Below are 16,488 nucleotides of genomic sequence, written 5' to 3'. Positions count from 1 at the left end.
CAGCATCCCTTCTAGGAAAAAACCCAGCTGCGGGTTCCTTAGGTAGTGTATAGAAAACAAACCATTACGAAGGATTGCTGCAGTGGCCTCACTAAATCTACAAAGAAAAAGAAAAACACCGTAAAGGGAATGAGAAAGGCACCGCAGTTTAGAAGAGCATTTGTAAAACATGGTGGGATAAACATGTGTCACAGATCATCTAAAATACTCAATAGTAATGCGCCAAACAGTCCAGTTTTACTACGTTTTATTTTTGGTACATGCAGATGTGTGATTGAATGTACCCGAACGAGGAGGTCAGAGGAAGTTTCTGGAAGCCGGGTCTCTTCATAGTTGTCCCATGTGGGTTCCGGGGACTGAACGCTGGTCTGGTGGAGGCCCGGTGGCTCCTTTGCCTACTGGGCCATCTCGAGAAAGATAGAGAAGGAAGGCAAGGGAGGCTCCAGATCCTGACTATGGGGCTGGCTTTGTTAGGTTTGCCACACTCATCCGCCTGTGCATGTTAAAGAGGAAATTGTATTGTGCATCCCTCACACCTCAATAAACTTGATTTATTAAAGTGTTCAGTTCGAAGAAGTAAAAGGCAGGCACATCAGAGTTGATTTTTCAAAGGAATGATGAGATGTCAGTTTGAGGCATACCAAATATTCTGGAAACAGGAATTCAGGACTCAGGAGGTCAGACTTCGGTCTCAGGAGCCAGGTTTAGACACTATGTCCTTGATATGAGGTGTCCCAGGGAGGTGGGCAGTGAGGTGTGAGCCCTGAAGCTCCTCACATCTGTAGGGAAATAAGGAAGGGAAGAGGTAGTCAGACAGACACGCACCGTTAGTCATGGAAAGCTGGAGGTAGGCGGTAGTGTATGGTTCTGAATATACCACACTGTGCAAATAACGCAGTTAGACGAGAGAGCGAGCAGTGTAGACAAGAGCGAGCGTGTGCGGTCACTCTCCCTCTCATCTGTCACCAGCATCGCCCCCTCCCACAGAAACCCCCATGGCGCCATCTTCGCAGCTTACAGAGCTGTGTGGGACGTTCTTTGATTCAGCCCATTTTACACTATTCCATTGTAAAGAAAGGTCTGAAGCTTGGTAGCTTTATAAAGGGGGGAAAGTTTGTCTTACTCGAAGTTTCTAGAATCACATTTAATGAGGACTTACTACGGGAGTGCAGGATGCCACACAGGGTGAGACATAGTGAAGAGAGGAAAGAGAGAATGTTTAGTTATCCCTGTGTCAGGAGGGGTGTGGGTGTGGGCGTGCCCGTGCGTGGGGATGTCAGAAGATAATCCCAGGTGTCATTCTCGGGTGCCATCTACCTCTTTGGTTTCCCTGTGATTTGAGGCAGGGCCTCCCACTGGCCTGGGACTGGCCAAGGAGGCATGCCTAACTAGGAAGTGAGTTCCTTGGGTCTCTGCTTCCACGGTGTTGGGATTACAAGTTGTGTCATGATTTCCAACTTTTATTTAACAAGGGTTCTGGGATTGAACTCAGACCCTCGTGCTTAGAGGCAAGCAGCTTGCATGGCTGAGTAGGATTCCCCAGCGTTCCCCTTCTCCTTTAAAGCCCCATAAGCCCATCGTTGGCTTATCAGGGCTCATCTACCCGGATAACTTTACCTAATCCTGATCACCTCCTAAAGGCCCCACTTCTAGAGACATAGTTGGAACTTTCTACCGTCTTACTGCTGCAAAATGGGGTGGAATCCCAGTTCATGAGAACTTGGGGTGACATGCTTTAAAGCCGTATGTGACTATAGCAGTTTTCTGATGAACTTTGTTTTTTTCTTTTACCAATCGATATGTGTTCTAAATACGTCCTTCCACAGTGGGATATGTGTAAATTTTAAAATAGGGGTAGTAGTATACAGAAACAGCATCATTTATTAAATCAAACTGTGATGGTACATTCATATTTTGTCTGTTATATTTACTATTACAAACAATGTCTTCATGAATACTGGTACTAAAATGTAATTTCTGGGATGGGGCCATAGCACGATGGTAAAATGCTTGCCTAGCATGCATAACACTCTGGGTTTGAACCTCAGCCATGCAAAAGAAAAAATACTGCTCTTTTTACTGTGATGCTGTGTCAAAAATAATTATATTTTTAATGTACATTCATCTCTCAATGTCTGTGATGGATTGGCTTCTTGATCCCAAAATCCACAGCTGTTTGAGGCTCTTGCATGAAATGCTATAATGTTTGCATAGAACTTGCGTACATTCTCCTGTGTATTTTAAGTCATCTCTGGATTATTTACACCTGGTACAGTTTGGGTACTATGTAACGAGTTCTTACACTGGTTGTTTAGAGAATGACCCCAAAATGTCTGCACATATTCAGTAGGGATGACTATATCAAATCCACCGTTTCTGAAATCTAAGGGTACAGAACAGATGTGGGGCCCCACGTGTAAATACAGAGAGCTAGTCTATGTTGCTAGTCTTCCCCACACCCCCATATATGTAGTCACTCGCTCTTCGACTAGCCACACCTGAATAAACCCCATGTATGGATATACGTGTTTTCCTAAGACCCACCGAGCAGAATATAAGCCCTAACTCAGCCTTTGGCCAAGCCAACAGACAAAATGCCAGTTTCCTGGAGGAAATTTGATTTTCATTTATAGGAATGAAACTTAGAGATGGAAAGAATATTAAGAGCTGCAAAGGAAAAAGGGCAAGTAACTTATAAAGGTAAACCGATCAGATTTACACCTGACTTCTCTATGGAAACCATGAAAGCCAGAAGGTCCTGGATAGAGGTACTTCAGAAACTAAGAGACCATGGATGCAAACCCAAACTACTATACCCAGCCAAGCTATCGTTCACTGTCAATGGAGAAAACAAGACATTCCAGGATAAGAACAAATTTAAACAATATGTAGCCACAAATCCAGCCCTACAGAAAGTAATAGAAGAAAAATCACAACCCAAGGAATCTAACATTGCTAACACTGCCTACAATAACTCAGGCATCTAGCCACCCTTCACCAGCACAACTCAAAGAAGGGAGACACACAAACTCTACTACCAAAAACAACAAGAATAACCGGAATAAAAAAACCACTGGTCATTAATATCACTTAATATTAATGGTCTCAATTCACCTATAAAAAGGCACAGGCTAAGAGACTGGATACAAAAACAGGATCCAACATTCTGCTGTTTGCAAGAAACACATCTCAACCACAAAGACAGGCATCTACTCAGAGTAAAGGGTTGGGAAAAGGTTTTTCAAGCAAATGGTCCTAAGAAAAAAGCAGGTGCGGCCATACTAATTTCTAACAAAACTGACTTCAAACTAAAATCAATCATAAGAGATCGAGATGGACACTTTATACTCATAACAGGAACAATTCATCAGGATGAAGTCTCAATCCTGAATATCTACGCCTCTAATATAAAAGCACCCACTTATGTAAAAGAAACATTGCTAAAACTCAAGGCAGACATTAAACCACACACACTAGTAGTAGGAGACTTCAACACACCTCTCTCACCAATGGATAGGTCAATCAGACAGAAACCTAATAGAGAATTAAGAGAATTGTTGGAGGTAATGAAGCAAATGGACTTAACAGACATCTATAGAACACTCCACCCAAATAGGAAAGAATATACCTTCTCTACAGCTCATGGAACCTTCTCAAAAATTGACCACATACTCGGAAACAAAGGAAACCTCCACAGATACAAAAAAAAATCAGTGTCCACCTGTGTCTTATCAGATCACCACAGATTAAAGTTAGAAGGCAACAACAATGCTTGTTGTGTTAAAGAGCGGCAGGGCTGGGCTGTGTCCCGCCACCCAGCTAGCTTATGCCCAGAATAATTACACGGAAACTGTATTCTTTTAAATACTGCCTGGCCCATTAGTTTCAGTTTCTTATTGGCTAGCTTTTACATATTGATCTAACCCATTTCTATTAATCTGTGTAGCCCACAAGCTGGCTTACCAGGAATGATCTTAACCTGTGTCTGTCTGGAGTGGGAGAACCATGGCGACTCCTTGACTCAGCTTCTTTCTCCCAGCATTCCATTCTGTTTACTCCGCCTACCTAAGGGTTGGCCTATCAAATGGGTCTAGGCAGTTTCTTTATTAATAAGAAATCACTCCCACATCAAATGCTACCCCCAGAAAGCCGACAAACTCATGGAAACTGAACAGTCAACTACTGAACCACACCGGGGTCAAGGAAGAAATTAAGAAAGAAATTAAAGTCTTCCTTGAAGTTAATGAAAATAAAGAGACAACATACTCAAACCTATGGGACACGATGAAAGTAGTGCTAAGAGGAAAGTTCATAGCACTAAGTGCCCACTTAAAGAAAACGGAGAAAGCATACATTGGGGACTTAACAGCACACCTGAAAGCTCTAGAAAAGAAAGAAGCAGACACGCCCAGGAGGAGTAGAAGACTGGAAATAATCAAACTGAGGGCTGAAATCAACAAAATAGAAACACAGAAAACAGTCCAAAGAATCAATGAAACAAAAAGTTGGTTCTTGGAGAAAATCAACAAGATCGACAAACCCCTATCCAAACTAATTAAATGACAGAGAGAGAACACGCAAATAAATAAGATCAGAAATGAAAAGGGGGACATAACCACAGACACAGAGGAAATTCAGAGAATCATTAGATCTTACTACAAAAGCCTGTATGCCACAAAACTGGAAAATGCAAAAGAAATGGACATTTTTTTAGATAAGTACCATATACCAAAGCTAAACCAAGATCAGGTGAACGATCTAAATAGGCCTGTTAGTCACGAAGAATTAGAAACTGTTATCAAAAAATCTCCCTTCCAAAAAAAGCCCAGGACCAGATGGTTTCAATGCAGAATTCTACCAGAACGTCCATGAAGAGCTAATACCTATACTCCTTAATGTATTTCACAATATAGAAACAGAAGAGTCATTGCCAAATTCCTTTTATGAAGTTACAATTACCCTGATACCAAAACCACACAGAGACCCAACCAAGAAAGAGAATTACAGGCTTATCTCACTCATGAACATCGATGCAAAAATTCTCAATAAAATACTGGCAAACCGAATCCAAGAGCACATTAGAAAAATTATCCATTATGATCAAGTAGGCTTCATCCCAGAGATGCAGGGTTGGTTCAACATACGCAAATCTATCAATGTAATCCACCATATAAGTAAACTGAAAGAAAAAAACCACATTATCATTTCATTAGATGCTGAAAAAGCATTCGACAAAATTCAACACCCCTTTATGATAAAGGTCTTGGAGAGATTAGGGATACAAGGGTCATACCTAAATATAATAAAAGCTATTTACAGCAAGCCGACAGCTGACATTAAATTAAACGGAGAAAAACTCAAAGCCATCCCACTAAAATCAAGAACACGACAAGGATGTCCATTCTCTCCATACCTCTTCAATATTTAGTGCTTGAAGTTCTAGCAATAGCAATAAGGCAATAAGGGGATCAAGGGGATTCGTATTGGAAAGGAAGAAGTTAAGCTTTCGTTATTTGCAGATGATACAATAGTATACATAAGCGACCCCAAAAACTCTACCATAGAACTCCTACAGCTGATAATCACCTTTGGTCATGTGGCAGGATACAAGATCAACTCCAAAAAAATCAGTTGCCTTCCTATACACTAAGGATAAGGAAGCAGAGAGGGAAATCAGAGAAACATCACCTTTCACGATAGCCACAAATAGCATAAAATATCTTGGGATAACTCTGACCAAGGAAGTGAAAGATCTATTTGACAAGAACTTTAAGTCTTTGAAGAAAGAAATTGAAGAGGACACCAGAAAATGGAAGGATCTCCCTTGCTCTTGGATTGGGAGGATCAACATAGTAAAAATGGCAATTCTACCAAAAGCAATCTATAGATTCATTGCAATCCCCATCAAAATCCCATCAAAATTCTTCACAGATCTGGAGAAGACAATAATCAACTTTATATGGAAAAACAAAAAGCCCAGGATAGCCAAAACAATCTTATACAATAAAGGATTGTCTGGAGGCATTACCATCCCTGACTTCAAACTCTATTACAGAGCTACAGTATTGAAAACATCTTGGTATTGGCATAAAAACAGAGAAGTCTACCAATGGAATCGAATAGAAGACCCTGACTTTAACTCACAAACCTATGAACACCTTATTTTCGATAAAGGAACTAAAAGTGTACAATGGAAAAAAGAGAGCATCTTCAACAAATTGTGCTGGCAAAACTGGATTTCAATCTGTAGAAGAATGAAAATAGATCCATATCTATCACCATGCACAAAACTCAAGTCCAAGTGGATTGAAGACCTCAATATCAGTCCGAACACACTGAACCTGACAGAAGAGAAAGTGGGAAGTACTCTACAACACATGGGCACAGGAGACCACTTCCTACGTATAACCCCAGCAGCACAGACATTAAGGGCATCATTGAATAAATGGGACCTCCTGAGACTGAGAAGCTTCTGTAAAGCAAAGGACACTGTCACTAAGACAAAAAGGCAACCCACTGACTGGGAGAAGATCTTCACCAACCCCGCAACTGACAAAGGTCTGATCTCCAAAATATATAAAGAACTCAAGAAACTAGACCGTAAAAGGCTAATCAACCCAATTATAAAATGGGGCACTGAGCTGAACAGAGAATTCTCAACAGAAGAAGTTCAAATGGCCAAAAGACACTTAAGGTCATGCTTAACTTCCTTAGCGATCAGGGAAATGCCAATCAAGACAACTTTAAGATACCATCTTACACCTGTGAGAATGGCTAAAATAAAGAACACCAATGATAGCCTTTGCTGGAGAGGTTGTGGAGAAAGGGGTACACTCATCCATTGCTGGTGGGAATGCAAACTTGTGCAGCCACTTTGGAAATCAGTGTGGCAGTTTCTCAGGAAATTCGGGATCAGCCTACCCCTGGACCCAGCAATACCACTCTTGGGAATATACCCAAGAGATGGCCTATCATACAACAAAAGTATATGCTCAACTACGTTCATAGCAGCATTGTTTGTAATAGCCAGAACCTGGAAACAACCTAGATGCCCTTCAGTGGAAGAATGGATGAAGAAAGTATGGAATATATACATATTAGAGTACTACTCAGCAGTAAAAAACAATGACTTCTTGAATTTTGCATACAAATGGACAGAAATAGAAAACACTATTCTGAGTGAGGTAAGCCAGACCCAAAAAGAGGAACATGGGACGGACTCACTCATATTTGGTTTCTAGCCATAAATAAAGGACATTGAACGTATAATTCGTGATCCTAGAGAAGCTAAATAAGAAGGAGAACCCAAAGAAAAACATATAGGCATCCTCCTGAAAATTAACCTTCATCAGGCAATGAAAGGAGACAGAGACAGAGACCCACATTGGAGCACCAGACTGAAATCTCAAGGTCCAAATCAGGAGCAGAAGGAGAGAGAGCACAAGCAAGGAACTCAGGATCGCGAGGGGTGCACCCACACACTGAGACAATGGGTATGTTCTATCGGGAACTCACCAAGGCCAGCTGGCCTGGGTCTGAAAAAACATGGGATAAAACCAGACTCGCTGAACATAGCGGACAATGAGGACTACTGAGAACTCAAGAGCAATGGCAATGGGTTTTTGATCCTACGTACTGGCTTTGTGGGAGCCTAGGCAGTTTGGATGCTCACCTTACTAGAACTGGATGGAGGTGGGTGGTCCTTGGACTTCCCACAGGTCAGAGAACCCTGATTGCTCCTTGGGCTGACGAGGGAGGGGGGACTTGATGGGGGAGGGAGAGGGAAATGGGAGGCAGTGGCGGGGAGGAGGCAGAAATCTTTAATAAATAAATAAAAATAAATTAAAAAAAAAACTTAGATGGAAAGGAACACTGGATCCCAGCTCCCAGCTGCTGTGCTCCCTGCAGCAGTCTGGATGGTACCTTGGAGTCAAAGGCATCTCTCCCAGGCCGCTGGCCTTCTCCTAGGAAGCTGCCATTGCTAAGTGGTCATATTGCCTTCTCAGGGCAGAACACCCACAAATAGTGCAAGGCACAGCGCACCTCACACAGCCACTGTGGGGCACTGACTGCTTGGAGGGTCTAGAGCTCTCCAGGAGCAGCAGATGGCACAAAAGCAAACACAGGGTAGGAATTGAAGATGTTTGCCGGCAGAGCAGGAGGGCATTCGCTTGAGGGACAGCCAGAATAAATGGAAACTTCATTATCCGTGGATCACACACTTGGAATGCGGGTCCCAGGCAGCTCTGATGTTAGTAATTTGGCCAGCAGGCTCATTAGGCTCTTAAGAAAAGTGGGCCTAGTTAATGAATTAATGCAAGATGACATTTTACACACAGAGCCAAAACGAGCCCAGGCAGCTCTGAGTTACATGGCATCATAACTCCTTGAGTGGATGTGATCGCTGCTTCTCACTGCCAAAGTGGCAGGTCTGGAGGGGGGGGGGGGGGCTTTCCGAGGAAACAGGGAGATTTTTAGGATTCAGGAGCCCTCCCTGTCTGCTCAGTAAAGAGCTCCCTCATACAGACGTCAGAGTTTCAGAATCTCTGAAGACAGTTACCTTCCATTGCAAGCCTGCCCAGCTCCGCTCCTCCCCCACCTGAGGTTCTCCACACTGCAGAGATGGCTGGTGAGGATGTCAAGACCGCACATACTGAGAAGTGGCATTAACTAATTAGAGCTGATGGGCCTGGGGATAGGCAGCAAGGATGCTTGCACAGCCATGTGAATTCACTTAATGCTACTGAACTATGCGCTTAAAATGCTGTTTGTGGTATGCACATTTCATTGTGGCCACTTTAAAGCCATGTTTCTTTTTAAAAGAACTAGCATTTCTGAGTGCAAACCCTTATCAGGCACGGGACTCCTCACTCGCGTGTGCGTTGCATCTTCTGATGACTGTGGAAAAACATGTTACCTTTCTCAGCCCTCCTGTTATTTTATGAAAATTAAATCATTTGCCTGGTTTCAGACACCGGAAGTGATGGCGCCAGTATCCACCTCGCAGCTCTGTGCAGGAAATAATCACAGAACATATTTTCATCCTGAATTCTGAAACACACACACGCACGCACGCACGCACGCATGTCCCCAGCCTGCTTTTAATTACCTGAGCTAAGAACCGAGTGGCGGTTATTTGTCTCCAGAAGAGTCCAAAGCCTCTTTCCTCCCACAACTATACTGATTGCACTTCCACCTTTTTATTGTTTTTATGGAGCTATACATTTTTCTCCGCTCCCCTCATATTTGCTTCTTTCTGTGCAGTTCACATTGCAGGGTACATTTGAATGATGACTGCTCGAAACGGGGACTCTCCTAAGCTTGCAGCCAAGTTTGAGTATGGCTAGAGAGAAGAGTTAACAACAGGGAGAAGGGGCCCCAAGGGGTCTCATTGCAAGGATTTTTTTTAACTCAGGGAAGCAGAGATCATATGTTTTGCAGCATGCAGACTTTAAAAGGAGGACACTTGACTTCCAGGCTCCTTCTGTGACCCTGGACAGGTTAACCCACCTCCCTGAGTTAAAGTAGAAATTATCACAGCACCTACTGTTCACCATAGAGTGTGACTAGACGGGTTGTTGTTGTTGAGTTCTAAGCGTCCACTGAGTGTCCGCAACTGTAGTGATCACCAAAGCAAACACAGCTTGGGTTGAAGGAGAGAATGGAAAACTTAGTTCCGCCTCTGCTGCTTCTTCCCATCAACAAATGCTGGCCTTTCTGGGACTCACAGAAACCTCCTCCTGAGTCACAGATGGAGGAAGCCCTCTGGGACTGAAACTAGAATATTCCCCCGACAGGCACAGCAGTGGGTGGTCATAGTTCTTTGACAAGGGGTCCCCAGGTTTCTCTTAGGGGCTATTCTGGTTTCCTGTGCCTGACTGGACTTCCTGGGGTTGCCCGCTGTGTCCTGCAGACTGGGAAGCAGGTCACCTAAAGCACTGAAGTGTGGCTCATTTGCATATGTGGGAGGAAGATAAGGTATTGTTAATCAGCAGAGATGGGGTGTGACCCAGACCCTCACCCTGAGACCTGAGGAAATGCCTGCGGGTTGTCTAGTGGGCCTTCTTGGGTGCTCATAGAGCAGGGTCAGGCGCTAGCTTAGGTCACATGGGCTCCTCCCTCAACCTCAGTAATCTTCATCAGGGGACCCTGCCTCACCAGGACACACTGTGCCCATCTTAAAAGCAGTGCTTAGTTGAGAGAGTGCTTGCCTAGCGCACATGAAGTCCTGGGTTCTATCCCCATGCTGCAGAAGTGGGGAGTGGTGACCCAAACCTGAGATCCCAATATCGGGGAGAAGCAGGAGAATCAGAAATCCAAAGCCATTCTTAGCCATAGTGAGCCACAGGCCAGCCTGGAATATGTGAAATAAATAAATAAATAAATAAAAGCAAAACTCAAACCTTCAGTACCAGATACTGTGTGTATCAAACACTTGTGTGAGTGTATCACCAGCTGCTGTTCTAAACCTTTATTGCTGCTTGGGCCAAACTTCAGAAGCCCAGAGAACGTCCAGCCCATTTTGTTCCCAGTGCTTTCCAAAGGTTGAGGGACAGCTGGAACCTGTCTGGCTCCAGAGTCTGCCCCGGCATCTGTGACGATCAACCCAGGGCCTGGCACAGACAGACACTGTGCAGACATTTGGAGCCCAGATGTCCACACCTACCCTCCTCACGTGAGCTTTGTCATCCATTTTCAATGAAGAATGGACTTCTGAACCCCAAGAACTCTCATTCTTGACCCCTGGGTATTCTATTTCCCACATCTGAGTTCTCAGCTAATTTCGTTGCTGTCTTACTTATAGAACATAAAATTCACTCACATTCACTGTATAATTCAACGGTTTTCAGTTCACTTCCCAACGTGTGCCATCACCGTCCAGTTTGAGCACATTGTCCATGACCCAGCAAGACCACTCATGCCCACTTGACATTGGTCCAGGCGCTGTCATGCTGGCCGTCTCTGTGAGCTGGCCTTTCAGATACGTCATATAAACCGTCTACAGTCTGGAACATTGGGGGTGTGGCTTGTTTCTCTGCGTGTATCTGAAATTCACACTCATGGGATGTATCAGGATTTGCACTTGGCTGGGTAAGAGTTCATCCACAGTTGATGAACATTTGGGGGGTCTCCATTTCTGGGGGCTGTGAATAGCCCTCCTATGCTAATTGGCACGGCAGTTCTGGGGATGGTTTTCAAAGACTTAGGAAAGCCTCCTCATAATGTTCCCTCTTTCTCTTTCTTTTGGTGTTCCCAGAACCAGGCAGTGGGCAGGTGTTCGTGACGTCAGAGAACCAGCTCGTGTACTACCCCAGTATCACATACGCCATCATCGGCAGCTCCGTCATCTTCGTCCTGGTGGTGGCCCTGTTGGCCCTGGTCCTGCATCATCAGCGAAAACGGAACAACCTCATGACTCTGCCTGTGCACCGGCTGCAGCATCCGGTTCTGCTCTCTCGGCTGGTGGTTCTGGACCACCCCCACCACTGTAACGTCACCTACAACGTCAATAATGGTGTCCAGTATGTGGCTAGCCAGGCCGAACAAAACGCCTCAGAAGTAGGCTCTCCACCCTCTTATTCAGAGGCCCTGCTGGACCAAAGGTGAGAGACTGACACGGGAGAGACACGTGCACACACCGGGCTACCCAAGGCTAGCCAAGAATTTGAGTTTGGTAGCTTTAGGGAGTAATGGTGATTGACATTTCCCTACTCCCAGACTGTTCTATGCCCTCTATTCTTCTAGGCACTTCTTTGAGAGAGGTAACTAAGGCTCCACAGTTATAAGTCACTTATCTGAAGACCTCAGGGAGGCATCCCTGCTGCTCCTGGGTTAAGCCATAATATCACACTTTCAGGCCATTGGCCATCTCTGAGCCTTGTCTGCTATTCCAGAAAAGTATCATGGGAGGTACGGTTCATTTGTTGACTGAATGGGATAATAAAGAACTCCCTCACCTTGCTTGGCTTCATTTCTGAGGTGAAGAGAGTGGTGCAGGGCACCCCAAGCTTTACTGAGCAATGGAATGCTCAGCACAGATGACATTGTCCATGAAACCCCAATATAGAAAGAAGGCCCAGATTGGCTCTGTAGTTACAGCAGAGGCCTAAATCATACCTGTTCAGCCTCCTTCTCCCTCTTTTTCACAGCTTCAATAACATCCTGTATAGCCCAAGCTCTGTGTGTGTGTGCGGGGGGGGGGGGGGGGGGGCTGGAGATTGGGATCAATGGCTCACACATGCTAAGCACATACTTTACCACTGTGTTCATTCACACACACACACACAAGATAACCCTCTTGGAAGTTCTGCCCTGCAGCCAGCTGTTGGTGTCTGCTTAGATTACAACATTCCATGTCCTGCCTTCAGGTCCTCTGCTCAGTGCTCCCAATTCCTCAGAGCCCAGGACTCAGTAGGAGTCACATGAAACATCTTACGGACGTGCCTTCAGGGTGGCTGGGCTCCTCCGTGGACCTCTCTTGGTGGCAGCTCATTTTCCCGCCCCCTCAAACGCAGACAGTAGATACTCCAGGGACTGGGATGGAGGCGGTGCTGCCTGGGGAGCACTGCAGGACTCACTGGCCTAATGAGCTTCCCACTCAGAACCTCTGCGTTTGGGTCAACCAGAGCAGAGTAAGGATGAAACTGGTGAATCTGGAGCTAGAATGGTGGGTTCCAGTCCCTGCACCGCTGCTTGATGAATCTGTGCTCATGGCCTCCGATTCCTCACCGGGACAGTGGACATAAAGTAATGCCTGCCTCAGGGGTCGTTGTGAGCAGTAAAGGGACAGGGAGAGGTACACAGAGACGTGCCTGACTTACAGCAGTGGGCAGGTACAAACAAGGTACAGAGAAAGAGGCTACAGGAAGACTTAGACTTAGTAAGAAACCACATTCCCCTCCTTATCAAAGACCCAGTCACAATTCCGCCTCGACTTTTGCCCTAAGTCATTTAGCCCAGAACACCCCAGGTGATCTGAGGGTGTTGTTTAGCAACCTCATTGCTGCCTACCTAGGGGATAGATACGGTGTGGGCAGTGCCTATCAAACAGGAACAGCCAGAGCACAGTGTTCTGTCGTGTTTTAAACCACTGGATTTGCTGGTCTTCAGTCGCCTTTGCGCTTGCCAGTAAAACCTTCTTCCCCTAACCATCTGCTCAGAAGTGGGCTGTTGTCAAAGCTGAATCTGTGTCATGTGTCTCGTCTTGACTTTAATGCCTTCTCCCGTCTGCTGCCCTTCTGCCATCTCTATTGCAGACCTGCGTGGTATGACCTTCCTCCACCACCCTATTCCTCTGACACCGAGTCTCTGAACCAAGCTGACCTGCCTCCTTATCGCTCGCGGTCAGGAAGTGCCTACAGCGCCAGCTCCCAGGCGGCCAGCAGCCTCATGAGTGTGGAAGACAGCAGCCACAGCCCAGAGCAGCCCGGCCCTCCAGAGGGCACGGCCGAGCCCAGAGACTCTGTGCCCAACCAGGGCACTGAAGAAGTATAAAACTAAAGCGATTCCAAAGTCCATGTGGGTAGATCTGCTCCACCTTGTTGAATTCTAATAGCCCGTGCTCATGAGATGCTCTTTGAGCGCCTTTTGAGGATGTCTCGAGTTGAAGTTTGGGGTGCTGATGTCACCATCTCCTCCTCCAGATTTCAGGGGTGTTCTTTGGGATGACCTGGCACTCCTCTGCCTTCTTAGTTGACATGATGCATTGTCATCTTCTCTGTGAGGTCACTGTTCTTCGGGGCCTGCGATAACAGCCTCATGCTTCAGATGACTGTGCTACTGTTGCTCCATCCAGGCGGCTTGTGACTGGGCAGGCAGCAGGTTGAAGCTGTATGGAAGGAGTCTTAGGCAGGGTTCTGGGGCCACATTGCTCATTCAGGTCAGAAGACAGCAGACCAGGTGTCTTCTGGGCTGCCACTTTATAGCTACATTTGGAGACGTGGGTTGGAGGATTCTTCCAGAAGGCCACTCCAAAAAGTGTCCAGGTGAACATCAAACCCACCTGTACTGTCCTATGCATTGTTCTTACTTCAGCAGAGGCCAAAGGAAAGATCTGACATGAGCAGCTGCTTTTGGCTCTCAGCACCCTCGTTTGGTTTTGAGAGACTCAGAAACATCCTACCTGGCCTTAAAATTGCGAGCTTTCCCGAGCAGCGCAGATCCTCAGCACCATCCTTGAACAAGTAGGGAACCCTGCCATTATTGGAAACCCTCAACTCCTGATGTGTAGGTGACCAGAGCCCAGGCCTGCCTTGACCTCGTGGTCCTTGTCCTGGCTTCTGGATTGTCCCCATCCAAGATGATCTGGCACAGCTAAGGATAAAGACCCAAATTAAGTTGGCCAAAATTGTGATTGAACCCTTTGCCCCAGAGAAACAGCGCCAGTGTGGCATGCTCATACGTGCAGCTTCATGGAGAGTAAAGCTCTCCTAGTCAGGCGCCCAAGTTCCCTGAACACCTGGGAGTCTGTGCCCATGTGCATGTGGACATGGCGACTTGGGAACACTCATTCTAGCATGAGAGCCACAGTCAGTGCCACCTGTGGGAACTCTCGGGTCACTGTCCTGCCCACCGACCCCAGGAACAGTGCGCCATGTCAGGGTCAGACCCAGCCAAACTTCCGGGCACTTTCTCCTCTAAGAGAAATGGGCAATAGATAACTTGGAGTCAAGATTTCCCGTTGGATTTTTTTTTTTAAGTCTCTTAGAAATGCATTTGAAACAGTGTGTTTGTTTTTTCCCTTCTAGTTAAGGGACTATTTATATGTGTGTAGGAAAGCTGTCTCTTTGTTTGATTTTGGCTTCGTTTCTCTTTCAGTGAGGTCCAAAGAAAGATGCAAAAGGAAATGCTGCCTTTCCCCAGCCCCATCCCATAATGTCACCTCAGACTCACTCACATGCCCAGCACTTACACTGGGGCATCGTGGAGTCATTATTTATCGAGTTCTTGAAAAATGTAGAGAGACAAGTCCCCATCCATTGTCTGTATGTTTCAACTGCCCTTCCTCTTTCCTGATGCCTAGCCAGCCCTAGTGCATGGCACCATCACCCACTCACCCCCATCAGGCAATAATGGGTAAGCCATACTAACCAGGGACAAAACTGGAACCAGGTGGCGCCACCTCAGGTGGCTGCCACCCGTTCAAAGCATTTTTCCGCAGCTGACGAAATTTTCAATAACCTGGTCGATGCTAATGAAAACGGAGCCTGCAGGAAGCAGGGATGAAGTGGCCTTCAATGACGCTGTTCCGTTGACTTTCCTTTTTAAGTAAATCCAAACTAGGCTGCTGGAAAGCTAGCCACTTGGGGTTTTGTTTGTTTGTTTGTTTGTTTGTTTTGCTTAAAGAAGCCTAGTTGCTTCTGTCTTTCATTTTTAAAATAGCGATTGAGGGTGTGTGCGCGTGTGTGTGTGTGTGTGTGTGTGTGTGTGTGTGAGAGAGAGAGAGAGAGAGAGAGAGAGAGAGAGAGAGAGAGAAAAAAGAACTTGGGTGGCAGACAGTCTTTCTGGCTGTGCATCTCTTTCCAATGAGTCAGCGTTGCTCCCTCCTCCCTTTGATGGGTCCCTGCTTCTTTTTGGTGCTCTGAAAGTTGTCTGGAAGAAAGGATTCTAATTTTAATTAATTGTGCAGTGAGCTAATCTCATGGGCTTTCTGCTTCAAGGCATTTTAGGAAAAACAAATGGTTTTAGTAGATAAGGGAAGCCTGTTAATGGTTTTTTTGTTTTGTTTTTTTTCCAAAGAAACACAGGAACATTTTTACTATAGATTTGGTTTTTAATGGGTTTTTTAAAAAAATAATAATAAATAGTAATAATAAATAAGATAGCAAAGCTCTGGGACTTGAGGTTTTCTCTCCACCTTTTTTCTCAAGATAAGTAAGTGGTTAGCAATATTTTTTAAATTCATTCCAGCCGGGATTTTTTAAGTACTATATTGTCTAATTCTACACCAGCCAGGAAAATGGTCTCCACCGTGTCCTCTCCAGTGAGATCAGCGCTTTATTTCGACACTACACTAGACTCACTGTGATTGGAAACTCTGCCTCACTTAACTGCCTCTTCCTTGGAATTGACAATGGTTTGAAATGCAACTAAGTTGTTAATAAATAGTGTGTGATATTCAAAATTAATGTAAACTGGAAGGTTTTATGTGGTTGCTTTTTTTGGTTGTTTTTTAATTTTTATACTCTCAAATAAACTTGCAGTTTCATTCTTTCTGCTGTGCAAATGGTTCTTGACCCACTTTTCTATCCCCCAACAACATAAAAAGAAGATGGTCGTTTCTGGCTTAGCTTCCGCAATAAATATACACCATAATAAAATGAGAAAGAAGAAGAATGTTTTGGTAAAACTTCAAAATGTGGAGGGTATTTGGGGTTCTACTGGTGTGGTTGGATGAGTAGGGAGGAATTGTGCACCCCAGGTAGTGTGATGGCCCTGGGAAGTGAGTGAGTCTTTCATTACATCACTCGTTCCCTCAAGGAAAGGGCA

The 16,488-nt window shown here is 45.2% G+C and overlaps 1 protein-coding gene across 3 annotated transcripts in view; it reads left to right on the top strand.

Annotated features, from left to right (window-relative positions):
- The window catches only part of Ldlrad3 (low density lipoprotein receptor class A domain containing 3), a 243,827-nt gene extending 227,615 nt beyond the window's left edge, over positions 1 to 16,212 (top strand). For all 3 annotated transcript variants that reach the window (XM_075961535.1, XM_075961533.1, XM_075961532.1), the window contains exons 5-6: positions 11,258 to 11,603; positions 13,257 to 16,212. In XM_075961535.1, coding sequence (XP_075817650.1) covers positions 11,258 to 11,603; positions 13,257 to 13,494 — 584 coding nt within the window. In that variant the 3' untranslated portion in view covers positions 13,495 to 16,212. The remainder of the gene's footprint in view (positions 1 to 11,257; positions 11,604 to 13,256) is intronic.
- Positions 16,213 to 16,488: the final 276 nt, after the last annotated feature.

The sequence above is a fragment of the Microtus pennsylvanicus genome, chromosome 2, assembly GCF_037038515.1.
Source record: "Microtus pennsylvanicus isolate mMicPen1 chromosome 2, mMicPen1.hap1, whole genome shotgun sequence".
NCBI lineage: Eukaryota > Metazoa > Chordata > Mammalia > Rodentia > Cricetidae > Microtus > Microtus pennsylvanicus.
The sequence above is the reverse complement of the archived record's forward strand: the minus strand, read 5'-3'. Positions and strand labels throughout refer to the sequence as shown.